This window comes from Benincasa hispida, chromosome 12, assembly GCF_009727055.1.
Source record: "Benincasa hispida cultivar B227 chromosome 12, ASM972705v1, whole genome shotgun sequence".
NCBI lineage: Eukaryota > Viridiplantae > Streptophyta > Magnoliopsida > Cucurbitales > Cucurbitaceae > Benincasa > Benincasa hispida.
In genome coordinates, this window is record NC_052360.1 from 71,933,224 (window position 1) to 71,952,988 (window position 19,765).

The 19,765-nt window shown below is 31.6% G+C and overlaps 1 protein-coding gene and 1 non-coding gene across 2 annotated transcripts; one reads left to right on the forward strand and one right to left on the reverse strand.

Annotated features, from left to right (window-relative positions):
- Positions 1-4,445: 4,445 nt before the first annotated feature.
- Positions 4,446-5,048, reverse strand: LOC120067627. Its single transcript, XM_039019171.1, has 2 exons — positions 4,850-5,048; positions 4,446-4,684 (listed from the first exon to the last, which is right to left on the reverse strand). The coding sequence occupies exons 1-2, from the start codon at positions 5,046-5,048 to the stop codon at positions 4,446-4,448; spliced, it is 438 nt and encodes a 145-aa protein (XP_038875099.1).
- Positions 5,049-6,109: 1,061 nt separating this feature from the next.
- Positions 6,110-6,217, forward strand: LOC120068653. The gene has a single exon (XR_005479289.1). It is a non-coding gene; the product is annotated as a small nucleolar RNA R71 (small nucleolar RNA).
- The last annotated feature ends 13,548 nt before the right edge of the window (positions 6,218-19,765 follow it).

Here is a 19,765-nt window from a genome sequence, read left to right on the forward strand (position 1 = left end):
GACAAGGTTGGATAACTTATCTTGGTGACATTACGAGTACGAACCGCTTTGTAGATGTTACAATTGTTATAAAGTACTACAAATGATCTGATCCTGATCAATCATGTAGAGACATGTGAGCGGGAGTATTCTATGCAAAGGAGTTTGTATAAGACCAGACCACGAAATATTTATTCTCATTACATGGTGTCATTCATACAAGAGACTTACATTTCATCAGGATGACCGTAGGTAACATGACCTTAATTCTGAATGAGTTATGAACTCCTGCCTATGAAGGCGGTCTTTTGATTTGTATGGGTGAGAGTGGCCAGATTGTCTACTCAATAAGCCTACCATTTTGGCGATTCGTCTAATTGGGGAACTGAAAACACAACTACACAAAAAGGAATTCACTCCTTCCCAAACGTCGAGGTAAGTAAATAAATTGTTCCTTTAAGGGTTGATTCCAAGGCTTGGACAATGTGGCACACACCCTCTCCTAGCTCAAGAGGGATTTAGTCATAGTTGGACTATGATTTATTATTCTTTAGAGGGATCAATGGTACTTAAAGAGTTAGATATAACTACGGAGGCAAAACGGTAATTTTGGCCCAACTGTACTTACGAGCAATTTGTGAAGGGTCGTCGTACTGTTGACTGACACAAAAATATATTTGTACTGTGAAGAGTGCAGCTATCGGTCTTTAGTGGAGTGCCTGATAGTTAATGAATGTTGAGTAAATTAATTAAAGAGTTTAATTAATTATTCAAATACCGTTGGAGTTTCGAGTTATAGGTCCAAGAGGTCTCCTATGTAGCTAACCAGGGTTTTTATGAGAATCAATTTTTGATTAATTTGAACTGTTCAAATTAATTGAGGGAATTAACTATATGTGATATAATTAATTTTATTTAATTATATATGATATAATTACTATAATGTATTTGATACATTATAAAATAAAGTTTATTTGAGAGAAAATAAATATTTGAATATTATTCAAATATTAATTATGTGAATTGGATTCATATAATTAAATTTAATATAAATGAGATTTATACTAAATATCGTGTTTATATGTTATTGTATTTGATACAATATTTGTTTATATGTTATATTTTATATAACATATAGTTTAATATATATTACATGATAAAGTACTTATCATATAAATATATATTAAAGTATTTATTAAAATTATTTTTATTTATTAATTTTATAATNGTATTTATTAAAATTATTTTTATTTATTAATTTTATAATTTGAAAAATAATTTTAGGGAGTTAACTCCCTCCCCCTTTTCTCTTTACTACGTCAGTGGGAAGCTAGAGGAGTGGAGTGGGTATTCAACTTCTTCTTTTTGGAGTTGAGTTACATAAGAGTTCTGTAAGTTACAATCTCTTCCCAATCTCTCAATATTCTCTCTTAATTCTTTCCTTCACCAAAAAGCCAGAACCCACACACTCCAGGATTTTCATCAGCCTTTACTGTTCGTGAGTTTTGGAGAAGGGGAAACGTGAAGAAATTGTTCTTCAAAGGTACATTTTTTCTTCCCTATTTTTTTTCTCTTCTGTATTTTTCTCCAAGCATACTGTAAAATTCTTTAATTGAATGCATAATTTCTATTTCTTCTTTTGTAAAACTCATATTTTGTAAATTTTAGTATTTGGGTTCGTTACCGTTTCCGCTTAAGGACCTTCAATGGTTCCTTCAGTTTGATCTAAAAACTCTTAACTATTTTCTTGTAAGTGTAACCCCTCATTTTAGATTCTAGAGTTCTGCCCCAATGATTCAATCGTAAGGAAAAGTCGATTTGGGCAAAAACTAAAACAATCCCATCCATTTCTGGAGTTTGAGTACAGAGTCATGTAAATGTCATCCATAGAGGGACTTAAGAAAAGGTGCCTCGAGGCCGAGCATGAAAATTTAATACAAACTAATGAGAGAGATCGTGGATGTGTTGACACACTTCCTGCTCCCACTTACTATAAACACTCTTTCCATTCACCTTGGTATTGACCTATACAAACACCACATGTAGGGGGACATAAGCAAAGGTGCCTCGAGACCGAGTATAGATCTCACAATGTGAACTTTGAGGGAGAAACGAGAAAAGAAAAAATGAAGTATCATATACCCCATTTTTCTCCCACTGAGTGTTTTACCTAGGGTTAATTTAACCTAGAAAAAATACGACTACTTATTTTTATTCAATGGTTGTTTAAATTTGCCCAAAAGTAATACTTATTTTGAATAGTTAAACAAATTTGATTAATGTTTATTAAACATTTTAATAAACTTCAATCAAACAATTGCATGCTTGTAGCAAATCTATCTAATTTGCCTTTCTAGGTAAGTTCCCAGATAGGGATGTTATGTTTCCATCAATTTAAATACCTTAGCTTAGACAGAAATAGCCTTAGATAAAAGGTTCATAATAGATGTTACAAATTTAATCTTTTAATTAAAACCAATTTAATACTATTAAACCGATTAAAAGATTACACTAATTTCTAATCTCATTAGAAATTTTGTGATCTTAGGTCTATGTGAATCATATTTTAAAATTAATTTTAAAAATGATTTGAACTTAAGTTTCCATGCAATTTTGAATTATTGATTTTAATTTCTAATTTCATTTAATTATAAAAATTATAAAATAAATTAAACAAATTAAAATCATACATTGCATTTAATGACATATTTAATAAAATTATAACATTTATAAAATTATCTAAAGTAGTGTCATGCTTCATGTAATTCCCATTTCATTACTTAACATACATAACATTTCTATATATTAAAGTAATGAAATAATAAAATAACATTCATACATACATCCAATCATATATCATAACTCTTATAATATACATGATGCATGACAATGTTATTATGCATGCAAGCATATATTATAACACTTATATAATATGATGCATGAGCATACTATAAAAGTAAATCATGAAATTATATATATTTATAATATAAATGATGCATGAATAATGCATAACCTATGGTGGGATTTTACTATATGGCATACATTATGACATATATAATTAAAAATCAATCATATATCAAATATATAATTTAAACAACAATTTATGGACCAAAATTGGACTCCTAAACCATTAATTAAATTAATATAACATTTAAATTAATTGAATTAATAAAAAACTAACTATTACATAAATAATAGTTTAGCCCGTTCAAAATAGGCAAATCAAACCTTGAACCGCACGAACCGGACCATCCAAAACCCAAACTGCCCGCGAACCACTTGAACCAAGCGAACTAAACGCGAACCAGCTGAGCCATGAACTGTACCGCGTGCAAATCGAAATTTTTTTTTCCATCTCGAAGCGTCGCAACACTACAGAAAAATGTTCCATCCGCCTCATCGCAGTGTTGCAATGCTACTATACAGTTGCAATTTGCTTCGCTTCTTCTTCGATTTAGGCTTTGATTTCTTTAGGAAAATGTCAGAATCATCACGAACGACTCAATATAACAAATTTACATACACGATCGCAATTAATGCCCAAGACAACGGGCCTTTACAAACTAATTATAAAGAAAGTTGTAAATCTAAAGCCTATTCACATAAACATCCACAAATTGCAAATCTATTCAACATTCATTAACATGAACAGAATGCACCCAACCAAAACACTGTAAACTAAAATTCTGGAAAAATAAAATTGGGATCAAGAACCTGTCTCTGATACCAATTGAAGGAACCGTGAGGTCCATAGTGGAAGTGGGATCAGTCCCAATTTCAAATATTTTATAGAATCAAATTTTACAAAGTAAGAATTATGCAACAACACATAATTTACAGTATGGTTATTAGAAAACAGAGAGAAAAGGATTAGGAATTTAACTCACCCTTGAAGAACAACTTTGATACGAAATTCCTCCTCTCCGAATGGTCATGAACAATCACGATCAAAACATACAGAAAAAGATCTCAATGTGGACACGACCACAAGTTGAATCTTCTGTATCTATAGGGGTTGAGAATTTCAGGAGGTATGAGCTCTGAAATCTTTTGGGTAGAGGGAGAGAATTTTGAGAGGGGAATTCTTTCTGTGAGTTCCTGGAGAATGCCATAGAGAGTTTTGTGTGAAACCAGAAGAAGAAGATCAAAACTTATCCAACCCCTACCAACACACATCTGTCATAAACCGACCAATAGAAGATTTATTGTCCCATAACACTCTCAATAATTTCTCTTCTTCACATTTATTCATATCAACAAAAATAATAATAGACAAAGAAGAAGAATCGCCTAATAATGCATATTTAAAATGAGTAGGCAATTGTTTCAACTCCAACATGTTTCCCTACCTCACTCACAACATGAAAAGACTTAAGAGGCATGGGTTTAAACATTTTGCTACAAACTTGCAGACTATCTAACCATTTACATACAGAGTAACATCATCCAAGTATGTATCAACATCATCACAACCAAAATCTACAATGCTCCTCAACAGTCCTATCAATCACATCCATCATATTGCAAGAATTGACCTCACCATGATGTTTCAATGACTTGAAGATATTAAATGCTACATTTTCATCATTCACCCTCAGAGTTAATTCACCTTTTTGGACATCGATCAAAGCTTTTCCAGTTGCTACGAATGGACTTCCCATAATGATAGGAATTCTAAAGTCCTCCATGTCTAGCACCACGAAATCTGCAGGAAAAATAAACTTGTCAACCTTGATTAAAACATCTTTAAAAATACCTCGAGAATATGTCAAAGATCTATCAGTTAGCTACAAAGAGATTGTAGTGGGTTGTACTTCTCCAACATCAAGTTTCTTGAAAATAGATAAATGCATCAAATTAATGGAAGCACTTAAGTCACACAAAGCTCTAGCAACAGTCAATGAACCAATAGTGCAACAAATAGTAAAACTCCCTAGATCCTTGAGCTTTTGTGGTAACTTTTTCTGCAGCACAGCACTGCACTCTTCTGTTAGACCAATCATTTCATACTTCTTAAACTTATTCTTCTTTAACAGAATATCTTTCATGAATTTTACATAATTAGGCATTTGTACTAAAGCTTCTAAGAATGGAATATTGATATGCAACTTCTTAAAAATCTCTAGAAACTTAGAAAAGTGGTCATCTAACTTCTTTTTTATGAAACCTCTAAGGATAAAGAATATTACAAGGCACAAAAGAATAGGTGAAGAAGACTTACCTGAAGATGATTCTGGTTCACTTATCTTTTCCTTTGGTTCCTCTTCCTTAGCAACTTCCCCAGGTTCTTACATTTCACTAGACTCATCATTAAGCTCTTCTACTTCTTTTTCAAGTGGTTCATCATCATCATCATCAATTATCAAACAAGTGGCCAGCTTTTTTCAACTCCTCAATGCCAAGCCTCTACATTCCTCCTTTATATTCTTCTCAAGATAGCTGGGGAATTTATCTTTTTGCATTGTCTGAAGGGAAGTAACAATTTGACTAAGATGCACTTCCATGTTCTGAATTGCCTTCCCATGAGCTTGAACTATGGTCTCTAAATTTTTAGTTCCTTCTCTAGATTCCTTTACAAATTCCAACATTGCTTCCTCTAGAGAAGATTTCCTCTCAACGTTTGATGGTCTTGCACTAGAAAATCCAGGCGGTACCTGCAAAACATTTTTATTGTTAGCATAGGAAAAATTTTCATGATTTCTTAAACTAAGATGCTAATGAGTAGAAATTTGTTGGTGGCCTCAATAATGTCCTCTGTCGACGTACTTGGCCATTTCATTCTCCTATCCACCCCAAACTCGTTGAGATATTGCCACCATGGCTGCTTGAGAAGCTATTGATGGTGAATTTAATGATTGTCCTCCTACAACCAATTTAGACAAAATATTAGTAATTATAGTCAATTGAGCCTGAATAGCACTTACCTCATCAATTCCATACACACTTGCGATTTTGGTGGTGGAATCTTTGTCACTTGGCCAATTATAACTCATGGTGGCCACGTCCTCCAAGATAGCATAAGCCTCAATAGCAGTTTTTCCAAAGATTGATCCCCCAAGCAAGCATCTAGAATAGATTTAGTGTTACCATTGAACCCATTGTAGAAGAACTGAATTTGCAGCAAGTTAGGATATCCATGTTGTGGGCATCTCCTCACTAAATCCTTATATCTCTCCCAACATTCAAAGAGTTGTTCATCGGGCTGTTGAGAGAAAGCTACAATCTCAAATCTCAATTTGGAAGATTTGATGGGCAAAAAATACTTGTTCAAAAAGACTTGAGCTAGTTCACCCTATGTTCCAATGCTCTCTAATAGAATTGATTCAAGTCGATTCTTAGCTCGATCTTGCAATGAAAAAGGAAATAATCTCAGTCTTATGGCATCATTATAAATTCCATTAATTTTTATCATTTCACAAATTTCAAGGAATGATCTCAGATGGTTGTAAGGATCTTCAATAGGGCGTCCTCTAAAAGCAATGTCCTTTGCCATTTGAATCAACCACAGTTTCCACTCAAAATTGTTTGCATTGATAGATGAATTCACGATCCCGGGCTGTGCTATGGAAAAGAGTGGTTGGAAATAATCGCTAATGGCCTTTTTTGCATCTTCGGCCATCACTTCTTCCATTTCTTCCTTGACTATAAGATTTCTCCTAAATGTACATTTAATCTTAGAATCAAAAGGCAAAAGAGGTGTGTCCTTATCATGGGATATGCACAAAGGAAAACTCCAATAAAATTAGCACAAAAATAAACCCTGGTCTAAAATTTCCCCAGTTCTTAAATATTAAGAAGAAAACCGTTATATTGATCCCCGATAACAGTGTCAAAAACTTGATGTGCAATGTGTTCGTGCAAGAGAACGTAGTCAAGTTATAATATATTAAAGTGGCTTAAGAGGCCGAGTATCATCCTCAGAGATCAAACAACAGTTTCTACTTAATTATTCAAAACCGTATCGATTTTAACTAGGAAATTGGAAAGTCGAATTGAGTGATTTTTATTTAATTTTCAGCAAAGCAAGACAAACAATGAAATTTTAGATTTAAATTTTTTCTAGGGTGTCGTTTTCCATTACATGCTTCATTGAACAATATTTAGGTCAATTATGGAATTAAGCATACTTTATCAAAGTCTAGAAACTAAGTTCCGAATCATTGTCTTTTAAAAAAAATCTCTCTCATGCAATTCAAATCGATAACTAACAACGTGATATCAAATTAAAATCCATGGCATTAAAATTGACGTCATTAACTTTTACTACTCTCCTAACTACGTAAGTGATAGGTTAATAGCAATTTAATGTTACAAGTGAAGGAACTCTTATACAAGAGTACCTCTGAGCGGAAGCAGATCATTCCAATTCATTGTGACAAAATTTCCACATATACATTTACACATACAGATATGCATTCAAACTACTAAATTACCGGTATGCTTAGAGATAAATAAACAGGAGAACAAGTAAACTTACCAGTTGAAAACTCTTTTCGCAATAAATCTCTCTTTCCCTGGAACGACAAGCTATCGTTCAGCAACACCCAATCGTCTACCACGAATAATCTCTACACGAACAAATGAAGAAAAAGGACGACGCCACCATTTAGAACCCTCAGTATTATTGGAGTGAGAATCCAAAGAGTGGGCTCTATTTGGATTTGGTAGAAGGGAGGAGGAAAAGAGATCGTATACAACAATTAAACAAGTAGAAGAAAGACTCGTCTATCGTATAGACAAAATGTTTGATCGTTTAGGTGAAGTATATGATCGTGTAGAAAAAGCTAAGCGATCGTATAGGAAAATCTAAACGATCGTCTATACGATCATTTAGTAAAGCTCAAGCACTAAACAATCGTTTAATAAAAGACAAGCGATCATTTAGTAAGTAGCGTGCGCGGGTGTAAGCGATCTTTCAGAAACAGCACTATTGTATAGGCTCTGATTTACTAAGTGATGACTCTCTCAAACACTATATATTCAAATGCTTAACACACCATGAGCTATTTAAGCGTCTCAAAACGATTCTTCATCTTACTTATCAGTTACGAAAACAGAAGAGATACCGGCCAATTATCCCATAACTGTCCAATTAATAAATAATAAATATAAGCACATTATATTCATAACGTATGGATTAATATCATATATTAATCATAGTATTTTTCCTTTACTAGATATAAATCATATTTATATCCAATTTCCTTCAAGTTATTGTATCTAATACATAAAGTCAATTATATCATATATAATTAACTAGTTCAATTATATCATATATAATCGAACTCCCTCTTGTCAATTTGAATATTTCAAACTGACCCAAAAATTGATTATCAACTTGTATCCAAACTACCAAGGGGACGTTATGGACCTATGGCTCGAAGCTTCAACAGTACGTGAATAGTTGACTAAACTCTTTAGCCGCAATATCCACAATTCGCTAACTGCCAGACATTCCACTAAAGACTGACAACTGAACTCTTCTTACCACAGATATATTTTTATGTCCATCAGATCTAACCAATCATCAGTACGATGACCCTTCACAGATGCTCGTAAGTTTAGTTGGGCCAATTTACCGTTTTGCCCCTGTAGTTATATCTTACTCCTTAAGTACCACTGATCCGTCTAATGAACAATACAACATAGTCCTACTATGTGTGAACACCTCTCGGGCCATGAGAAGGTGTGTGGTGCCACATTGTTCAAGCTCCGAGATCAGCCCTTAAGGGAGCAATCTATCTACTTACCACTACTTTAATGAAGGAGTGAAACTCCATCTTGTGTAGTTGAGTTCCCAACTCTTAAATCAGATGAATCCCCAAAGTGGTAGGTTTGAGTCGGCGTTCTAGCCACTCACACCCAAGAAAATCAAAGGCTGCCCTCAATGGCAAGAGTTCCCAACTAACTCAGGATTGAGGTGATGTACCTATAGACATCCTAGTGAAGTGAAATCTCTGTCATAAACGGGGTTATATGACGAGACGTTAACACTTCTTGGCCAGGTCTTATACAAATTCTTTGTATAGGACGCCCCCGCTCGCATGTCGCTTACACGAATGATCAGGATCAAACCATCTATGACAAATCACAACACTTGTAACTATTCCACAAAGTGGGCCGCATCCATAGCGTTACCAAGATAAGGTTTCCCTCCAATATCGATATACTACAGATCATTTTGGTTATCACTTAAGACATGATCCACTTGTATGTCACCACATACATGTTTAAGTTACATAAAGATAACCAGGGATTTTAAGTTTATTGGTTTGTGGTAAAGCAAATAAAACATCCAAATGTGCAAAGTCAAGAAGTGAAGTAAATATCATATATTTTACATCACAAGCATTTGTACAAACTGTTTACAAACTACAAGACATGGGACTTTAGGGCATCAATCCCAACAACAAGTTCCATTAAACATACAATCTACCGAATTGAATATTAAATCTAACATTTATTGATGGCCAATCAAATTCAATTAAAATAGTAACATTAAAAGGTAAATAACTATGCAATTCCATGAAATCCCTATACATAAACTCAACTCTATATGTAAATCCAACAACACCCTAAAACAAAGAGTCTAGCACTCATGGTTCCCAAAAACATAATCTCATACAAAATTGAGGGCATTCAAGTAGAGAAAAAGAAAGAATAAGAGAAAACCCTGTCTGGAGTACTGGTGGAAATCATCAATCTTCTCTCTGTTATCATGTCGGGGAAGTCGAATGGTCTCATAATCGATCTCCAATCTTTTCTCTTTGGCAAGAACTCTCTCTTTTTTTGTCTCAAAATTAGGTTTTAATGTCTCCTCTCTAGGTTAGAATACTCTATCTGTGTATGTTTACAGTTGTCTAAATAATCATAAGGTTGAAATTTGGCACAAAATCCTTGCCAAAATTATCAAATTTATCAAATAAGGAAAGCTAGCACTGCAATGCCTCGACAACAGGTTGCAACGCTGCTTGAAAATTGCCAGAGCGTTGCAATGTTGCATCTAATGTTGTAGCCACTGCCTTTTTTGCATCAACTCTCGCTTCCAATAGTAGTGTTGCAATGCTACACCCAACGTTGCAACACTCCCCTACTTTTTGTAACATTGTATTTCTTCTCTTTTTTCTTCACTCTCTTTAGTCCCTTGCTCGGTTTTGCCTTTTTTGAACCTAATTTGATCATTTTTGGCTTATTTTAAGTATAATTCACATCTCGATCATAAATCCTAGAAATCATAGCAAATACAACAAATTTACTAAAAGCATATTATAAACAATCCTAAATCTAAGCCAAATAATGCACATTTTGTGTGCGTTTTAGTAGCTGTGTTCCCAACTCCCCAATCAGATGAATCTCCAAAATGATAGGTATATTGAATCAACGAAACTGGCCACTCTCACCTATACGAACCAGAGGACTGCTTTCATAGACAGGAATTCACAACTCACTCAAGATTTAGGTCAAGTTGCCTATGGTCATCCTGATGAAATGTAAGTCTCTTCTAACAACAGTTATACAGAGAGACTATTCATTTTGTCATCCAGTTTTATACAAACTCTTTGTATAGAATACCCCCACTCACATGTCTCCATATGAATGATTAGGATCATATCATTTGTAACACTTTACAATAATTATAACAACTACAAAGCAGACCATATTCATAATATCACTAGGATAAGGTATCCAACCTTATCCATCTACTACAGACTGTTTAGGTTATCACTTAAACATAATCCACCAGTATGTCTCCACATACATGTTTAAGTTATAAAAGATAACCCTGGATCTTAGTTTATTGGTTTTTGTGGGTTAATGCGATTAAATGTCAAATAAAATACATTTTATTTTATTAGATACATAAAAAGTTTATACAATACATTACAAACTACAAAACCACGAGATTTAGGGCATCAACCCCAACAAGAGGTCACAACTTTGTGTTTACTACTAGTGTTATTATTAAGCTTATTGATGGGATTGATCCCTCTAACACTCCTGAGTTACGTCCTTCTATAAAAAAAATTGGTTTTTAAAAGTGACTAAAGGTTTGAAGAATGCTTAGCCTAAGACTGGGCAACTTGCTTCTGTTGAGCTCAGTGCAAAATATCCTATGTTATTTCGCTTTGGGGTTGTAAATTGGTGCCCTTCATCTCATCACTCTAGTTCCTCTAGCTACCTTGTTATTTCAAATTGGAAAGGCTAATCTGTTTGATTAGGGGCTTATCATTGGTCAGTTACGAAGGCATATGGGTTTTCAGACTTTGCGTTTACCTATTCCTTATCCATGGCTGATTTGTGGAATTCTATTGTCTCAGAAGCCTAATTTACTCACAGCAGATGAGCCCATTGGTACCAATCTAGGATTGTTGAATTTTAACTATAAATTTTTTTCAAGACCATCACGTTCCAGACATTGTTCCTTTTTCTCATAGTACTGCTGAGGAAGCTCCAAGTGCTGACTTTGTCACATCTTCCTTTGGCCTCCATCTTTTGACTCCCTTTCTAAGGAGCTTAAAATGCTTAATGGTGTTATTGATCCTGCCTTTGATTGGAAGCATGAGATTACTGCATTGCTGACTTTGTGAGACATGTTGCTGATGATCCAGATCTGGTTGGGCTTTCTTCTTGATATTTTCTTTAAGTCGGAGGGGAGTTGGGGTTGATTGGATGTCTACAGTAATCATTGTTATTTTATAGATAAGTACAACGACGTAATTGCTTGACTTTTAAATATTAGTGAAATATCTTTCCCGGCACACTGTCCCTTAGACATGGTGGTTTATCATCGAATTGGGTTAACAATCTTGATGTGTTTCTTTGATTTACTCCTTGTTGTTTTACTGTTGTCTCTGATTTTGCTAGGACATCGTGTGAGACAATCGTATAAAGTGCGAATAACCACTTTCCAAAATTTCAAAACCAATAAGCCCAAATATGTTTACTTCCCTTATACTCTCATATAGCACGAATGCTTGTTTTTTAAGCTTGATGATATAAAGGACATTCTCCACTAATGATAATTGAACCGTGAGCCAAAGCATTGCATCTTGGAAGAGAGTTGAGACAAGTACGTCATAGAAATATTTTTGTCTTCTAGGGGATAGAAAGACCTCACAAAAATTTCCAAAATTCTTCTGTATCCCCATGGAATGAGGACGAAACATCCATAGAGCAAGCCAATGGCAATTTGTACCCATTCTTGACAGAGTATAACTCTTTTTTGTCCTAATGCTAGAAAAATGAATCACGGTGAGATTATGAGCAAAAAGGGATACTCTTAATAACTTCAACATCATCTAGAGAGAATAACTCAGCAATTAGGTCTTAATTTATTGCCCTTCACAAATAAGACTATCCATCGAGGACTCTGATAGGGGTCTAGACGAAACTTGAATATTGATTCTCTGAGAATCCATTGATCAAAATAGATATCAATGGACCGTACGTCCCCAATTCTCTAATGCCCTCCTTTAAGAGCCAACTCCCTTCCCCATAGAATGCTATGCCAGGTATAGGAGAGGTGATTGCCCAAGTTTGCAAACTAATTATAAATTATAATATAAAATCAAATTCGTAAACTAATGTATAATGTATAATCTATAATTATACTAGTACCTACAATCTATATCTATACTTATACTTATACTATGTTGTATTAAAAGAATCTCATTCAAAACTACTAAAAAATATTTTGGTCTTTTTTCAACATTTTAGTTTTTAAAGAATTCCAAATATACACTTCTCATCTTACCAATTCATGTATATTTTTTTAGACAGATAATTGTTTTAAATGATAAAACTATTGAAAATATTTTTAAGTATAGTAAAATGTCATTGTCTATTCGTGATAGACCATGATAGATGGTTTATCGTCTCCTAATATATGTTTATCACTGTCTAACACCGATAGATAATGATATTTTGCTATATTTATAAATGAGTTGATTTATTTTCCTTTGTTTGAAAAGAGTTCTTTTTTAGAGGAAAGAAGAATTTAGTCTAATAGTAAAAAAAGAAAAAAAAAATGAAGAAATCCACAACAACTACCCATTGAATGTTGTGGTGGAACTAATTGATTATTTATTACCCTTCGTAAGTTTCCATGGCTAATTATTAGCAAATAGTTACAAATCTAGTTTATAAAGATCATCAACATCGATATAGAAAAAATAGGGAAAGAAAATACTTTTTTTAATTTTATAATAATAAAAGATTAAAAAGTTACAAATTAATTATTTGAAATTCTAAAAGATTTTAAATTATATTATTCATTAATATTTGTAACCTTTTCATATTCTAACCTTTTAAATTCTATTCATTTTATTTAGTTGATTTGAATCCATTAATCATTTAAAATTAAATTATTTTTTAAAAAAATATTGGTTAAAAATCACTATAATCCCTAGATTTTCAATAAAATAACAACTTAGTCCCTGGAATTTTGTTGGTAATAATTTAATCCTTGTACTTTTAAATTTGTAACAATTTTAGTTCATAAACTTTAATAAGCAGTAATTTAGTATTTATATTTTGAAAATTGTAACAATTTAGTCCATGATATAAAAAATCTCTTAAAAATTAAATGTTGAAATTTATTATGTAACGATCTAATCTTTATAGTTTATTAAAAAATAATGATAATTTCTTATCCATTTAACAATCTACATTGTAAGAAATTTCATTAAGTCTTAATAGTATTTTTCACAATGAGGACTAATTCGTTATAAATTGTAAAGTATAGGGACCAAATTGTTACTTATTAAAATTCGAGGACTAAATCATTGCAAATTTAAAAATACATAGACTAAATTGTTATTAACAAAAGTTCAAAAACTAAATTGTTACTTTAATAAAAATTGATCGAACTAAAAATGATTTTTAAAAGTATTCAAAATTTTTTCTAAAATTATTTTACGCCTAAGATGTATAATTGTACAGTAAGTCCAATATACAATACACAATGCATCAATAATAATTATGATAATGATAATACACTTTTTTAATATAACTATTTGAGGAGATGAGGATAGAACCTTTGACCTTTAAAAACGAAAAGAGACCATGATATTTAACCTTGAACTAAGGTCACTTTAACAACAATAATATATTTTTAATGAATGGTAAATTAATAGCACTTATTATTACTAGTTTAATAATACGTGCATTGCACGTGGTAGTAACTTCTAAAATAGTAGCAATGCGAGTATACATAAACAAATTTATTTATTAATATATTGTACCAAATGAACTATTTAGAATTAGTTTAGGTTTTATTTCTTTAATTTTTTTTTTTTTTTTTTATAATATGGATCTTTCATTACGATATAAAATATCGTCATGAAATGAATGTGCAAATCAAATTTAAAATTGTGTTTTTTTTAAAAAAAATGTTTTGAATTAATTGTACAACTATTTGTTATATAGTTTTGATGTTTATTATTTCAAATGTTTTTTTCTTTTATATATATTATGTTTTAAGTAACTATTGATAACTAATTTAAATAATAAATTTTAAAATAACTCATAATAAAAGTAATAAAGTGGTGAAATTTTTAGCATAATTTGATTGGTCAAAAAATTATATATCTTCTTTTTAAATTTTAACATAATAGAAGTCAATAAAGTAAAATAATATTTTTATTTGGTTGTTTCTAATGGTTAGTCTTAAACTAAGCTTTCAAATATAGAATTTATTCATTTACACTTGTTAATTTATTATTATTAGTTAAAGTAATTTAATATTTTTAAAAGATGAAAAATGGAGAACCAAAAATTAAAGATCAAATCATAATAAGTCTAGGATATAATAAATAACAATAATGTTGGTTTATTATGATATTTACTGCTTCAATTATATTAACTTCTAAACTCTAAAAAATTATAAAATCCTTCAATTAACTTTTCTTTCTTTTTAGTAGATATTTGACCTAATTAATTGTTAGGAGTAGAAAGCGAATGGTTGGGTTTTGGTGGGACATTTTTATAAAATAATCTAAGAGATATTATGGATAAAAACTAAATCTAAAAGATTTTCTCAATTTTTTCTCCTTTGCAAGGTTCTTTTAATATAAAAATATATTTGAAACCATATACTTTATCTTCCAATCCATTTCATATTGCCTAAAATTTAAAATTTTATGGAAGTGTTTTCATATTTAAATACAATGCAATGGTATAAAATAAATCTACATAATGAAGATGGAGGAAAACAAATTGCTGGAGATCATGTATCTTATGAAATCAAATGAATTTTATTAGAGTGAGTAATATTTAAGTACAACGATTCAATGAGATAAAACAAAATTTAAAATAATGAAAGTTGGGTAAAAGAAATATTGTGGATATTGTGTAACCTATGAAATCAAATAAATTTTATTGAGGTAGGTGTTCAAATCTAAATACATTGCAATGAAATTTTAAAGGTAATTTTTAAAAATCTGAGTTAAAAACAAATCAATTGATCCCAAATCAAAGGAGGGAAGTAATGGTCAACTTACCTTATTTCGTTTGAGATTATTTAACATTTTCATTTGTTTCATTCCCTCCCTCTCTCCACATAGTGCTTTTTCTTTTCAATTTTCATGCAAACAAAATTGAAAGTGTCACTAAAAGTTAAAATAAATAAATTTAAATAAATCGTTTATACTTATCCCTAATTATAATAAAAAATATATACAATAAACAAATTACACCTTGAATCAATCCTTTCAATGGAGTCAATGTACGCAGACCCAAATCATCAAACACCTTCTATACACTCCTCATTTGAAATTCAAATCTCATCTCTCCATGTAAATAAACTCCTAAATCAAATTCCTTAAAAACTCAAAATCAAAAGACAAACAAACATATTTCAATACAATATCCAAATAAAACTCCATCTTGCGAAGATCCATTATCTACATGCATTAAGGAGATATTTCCATTGTTCCGCATTTGGGTTTTTCCATATAAATAAACTTCTAAATCGAACCCCTTGAAAATCTAGAAACAAATAAATAAATTTCACACCTAAAGATCAATTATCCACAGAGACAATTAAGAAAAAAAATTTCGTCGTTTCACATTTGAGTTTTGGATATAAATATATTTCTAAATCAAAACTTTTCAAAATCTAAAACAAACAAATAAATTTCAATACAATATCTAAAAGAACAAAATAATATAACTAACCATTGAAATCGCTCTACCAAAGATTTATTATCCACATGCAAAATGCTCATGCTAAGAAGATTTCTTCTATTGTTCATCATTTAGGGGTTTGGATTGGCGATCCATATTTATTCCATTTTCACAAAGTGGTCTATTGGCCATATTCCTCTCGGATTTCTTCACTTTAGTAGTGAAGTAAAGTGGGGTCGAAGAGAGAGTTGAATGCCCGTGACCAAAGCTTGGACTCCAAATGGAAGAAGTTATTCGTGCCTATTGTATCTCTTGGATGAAAGGTTTTATTTAAGTTGTGTTGTTTTGTTAATGAGGTATCTTTCTGTAGAGGATTTAATTGGAAAAATCACTTCTACTATTTTCCAAACAGATACCTACACTCAAAAAGTCACAACCACTCGATGAAGGGCAATATAGGAATTTACGAAAAATGTAAGGGTAAAAAGGACATGTAAAGATTCTCCCTACATAACCCCTTTTAATATTGTAGAGATTATTATTATTATTATTAATTATATACGTTTAACATAAACTATTGCAAACATAAATATATAAAAAGTATTACGAATATTATAATAATAAATAGATGCACATTGCTCTCCAAAGCCATGTGTCACCCTTCATATTGTCCATGTGTCTTGTAATTATTCATGCTTGGTGTCCATATAAGTCCACATCCTACTCGCCACTTTGCCTCTAAATAATGGCATTTGGTGGATCTTAAAATCACCCATACATTGGTGAGAATTCCACTTCCACTAATTTTCATATTATCCAATTTTATAATTTTAGTTATTTTATTTTATATTATATTATATATATTTAATATTATTATATTATATTTTCTCTATATCCGTGTTCTCTTTTGCTCTTCAAATTCACAATACGTTATCAGCACGAGCTCCTGTCGGTTTTTCCACTAAAGGTAGGTCCTAAAGGAATGTCGGTTTTTCCCTCTCCGTTATAATTAATAAATTTAATGTTATTTTGCATATTCAATATCTATTAAATTTCTAACATAAGTACAATATTTTATGATACTGCCGTCATGACAAATCTCACAAAATTAGAATTTGTCGCCCTTGATATTAACGAAAATGATTATTTGTCATAGGTACCTAATGCCGAAATCCACCTGGATGCTATGAATCTTGGGGAGACTATTAAAGAAGGAAATAGAACATCCAGTCAAGACAAAGTAAAAGCTATGATTTTCCTTCGTCATCATCTTCACGAGGGATTGAAAATGAAGTATCTTACAATAAAAGATCCCCGTATCTTCTGAAAAAATTTAAAAGAGAGGTATGATCATAAAAAAAACACTTATTCTTCCTAAACTCGTTATGAGTGGATGCACTTGAGGATTCCAGATTTCAAATCAGTAAGTGATTACAACTCTGCATTATTTAAAATCAGTTCGAAATTGTTATTGTGCGAAGAGAAAATTACTGATGTCGATATGTTAGAGAAGACATTTTCTACATTTCATGTCTCGAATATGCTTTTGCAGCAGCAATATCGAGAGAAAGGTTTTAAACAGTATTCTGAATTAATTTTATGGCTTCTCGTAGCCGAACAAAATAACGAGTTATTGATGAAAAATCATGAATCTTGACTAACCAGAATGACACCATTACCTGAATTGAATACTGTGAATTTTAATAATAATCGTGGTCGAAGTCATGGTTGCGATTGAGGTCGTGACTGTGGCAGAGGAATAAATAATTATTATTTTCGTGGTGGTCGTTTTAATCATTCAAATTTCAAAAGAACCACACAAAATGATGATTACAAAGGAAAAGCTCCACAAAATAAGAATTCAAAAAGTGTTGAAAATAAATGCTTTCGATGCGGAATGACTGGCCATTGGTCACGTACCTGTCGTACTTCAAAACACTGATTGACCTCTCTCAAGCTTCCCTGAAGGAAAAAGAGAAAAATGTGAAAGCAAATTTTGCATACGGATAATAACATATTTGACACATCCCATATGACAAATTTGGATGTGACGGACTTCTTTGAATCTCTTTAAGAGAAGATTGGCGCAGTTGATGGAACATCAACTGTTTCTTTTGATTTTGAGAATACCTAGACTTAATGTTATTGTTTTCTTTTATCCATCTTCATGTTTTTTTTAGTAACTTTTGTATATTTTAAGTGTTGTTTTTCTTATTGTAATTATTTTCTTTTAATGAAGAAACATGGATCATTTTCATATGTTGGATGTTTAAAAAATGAGCAAAGAACATCTATGTCTGGCAGACAGTGCAACTACACACACAATACTTACAAATAAAACATCATTTTTCAAATTAACAATGCTGAAAGTAAATACAATATCATGTTCTACAAATTTGATCGAAAGTTTTGGAAAAGTAAATATTATTTTTCCTAGAGGAACAAAATTTACAATTGACAACGCATTGTTCTCTAGTCAATCAAAGAGAAATCTTCTAAGTTTTAAAAATATACGTTGCAACGGTTATCATATTGAGATTGATAGTAAGAATAATATGGAATATCTATATATCATATTCACTGTCTCAAATGAAAAACGTATATTGGAAGAGTTGCTTGCTTGATCTTCTAGATTGTATTATACTCATATACAAGTAATTGAAACATATGCAACAATGAACTTGAAGTTCATGAATCCAAACAAATTTATAATTTGGCATGACCGATTGGGTCATTCAAGATCTATAATGATGAGGAGAATTATTGAGAATTCAAATGGACACCCATTGAAGAACCAGAAGATTCTTCAATATAATGAATTATCATGTGATGCTTGCTCTCAAGGAAAATTGATAATTAGACCATCACCAGCTAAAGTGGGAACTGAATCACCTGCATTCTTAGAACGAATTTATGGTGACATATGTGGATTCATTAACCCACCAAATGGACCATTTAGATATTTTATGGTATTAATAGATGCATCCAGCAAATGATCACACGTGTGCTTATTATCAAGTCGAAATCTTGCATTTGCAAGATTACTTGCTCAAATAATTAAGTTAAAAGCACAATTTCCTGATTATACAATTAAAACCATTCATATTGATAATGTTGGTGAATTTATATCCCAAGCTTTTGATAATTATTGTATGTCAATTGGGATAAGTGTTGAACATCCTGTAGCTCATGTTCATACACAAAATGGTTTAGAGAATCATTCATAAAATGTTTGCAATTAATTGCAAGACCATTACTTATGAGAGCTAAGCTTCTTTCATCTGTAGGGGGTTATGCTATTTTGCATGCAACGTCACTTGTACGTATTAGGCTAGTAGTTTATCATAAGTACTCGTCATTACAATTAGCTTATGGTCATGAGCAAAATATTTCCCATATGAGAATTTTTGGATGTGCAATATATGTTCTAACTGCTCCACCACAACACACTAAGATGGGTCCTCAAAGGAGGTTAGGAATATATGTTGGACATGATTTCTCATCAATTATTAAATATTTTGAGCCCCTGACGGGTGATGTATTTATTACATGATTTGCTGATTGTCTTTTTAATGAGAGAAATTTTTCAATATTAGAGAGAGGAATTAAGAAGTTGGAAAAAAATTACATGGAATGCATCGTTATTGTCTCATTTAGATCC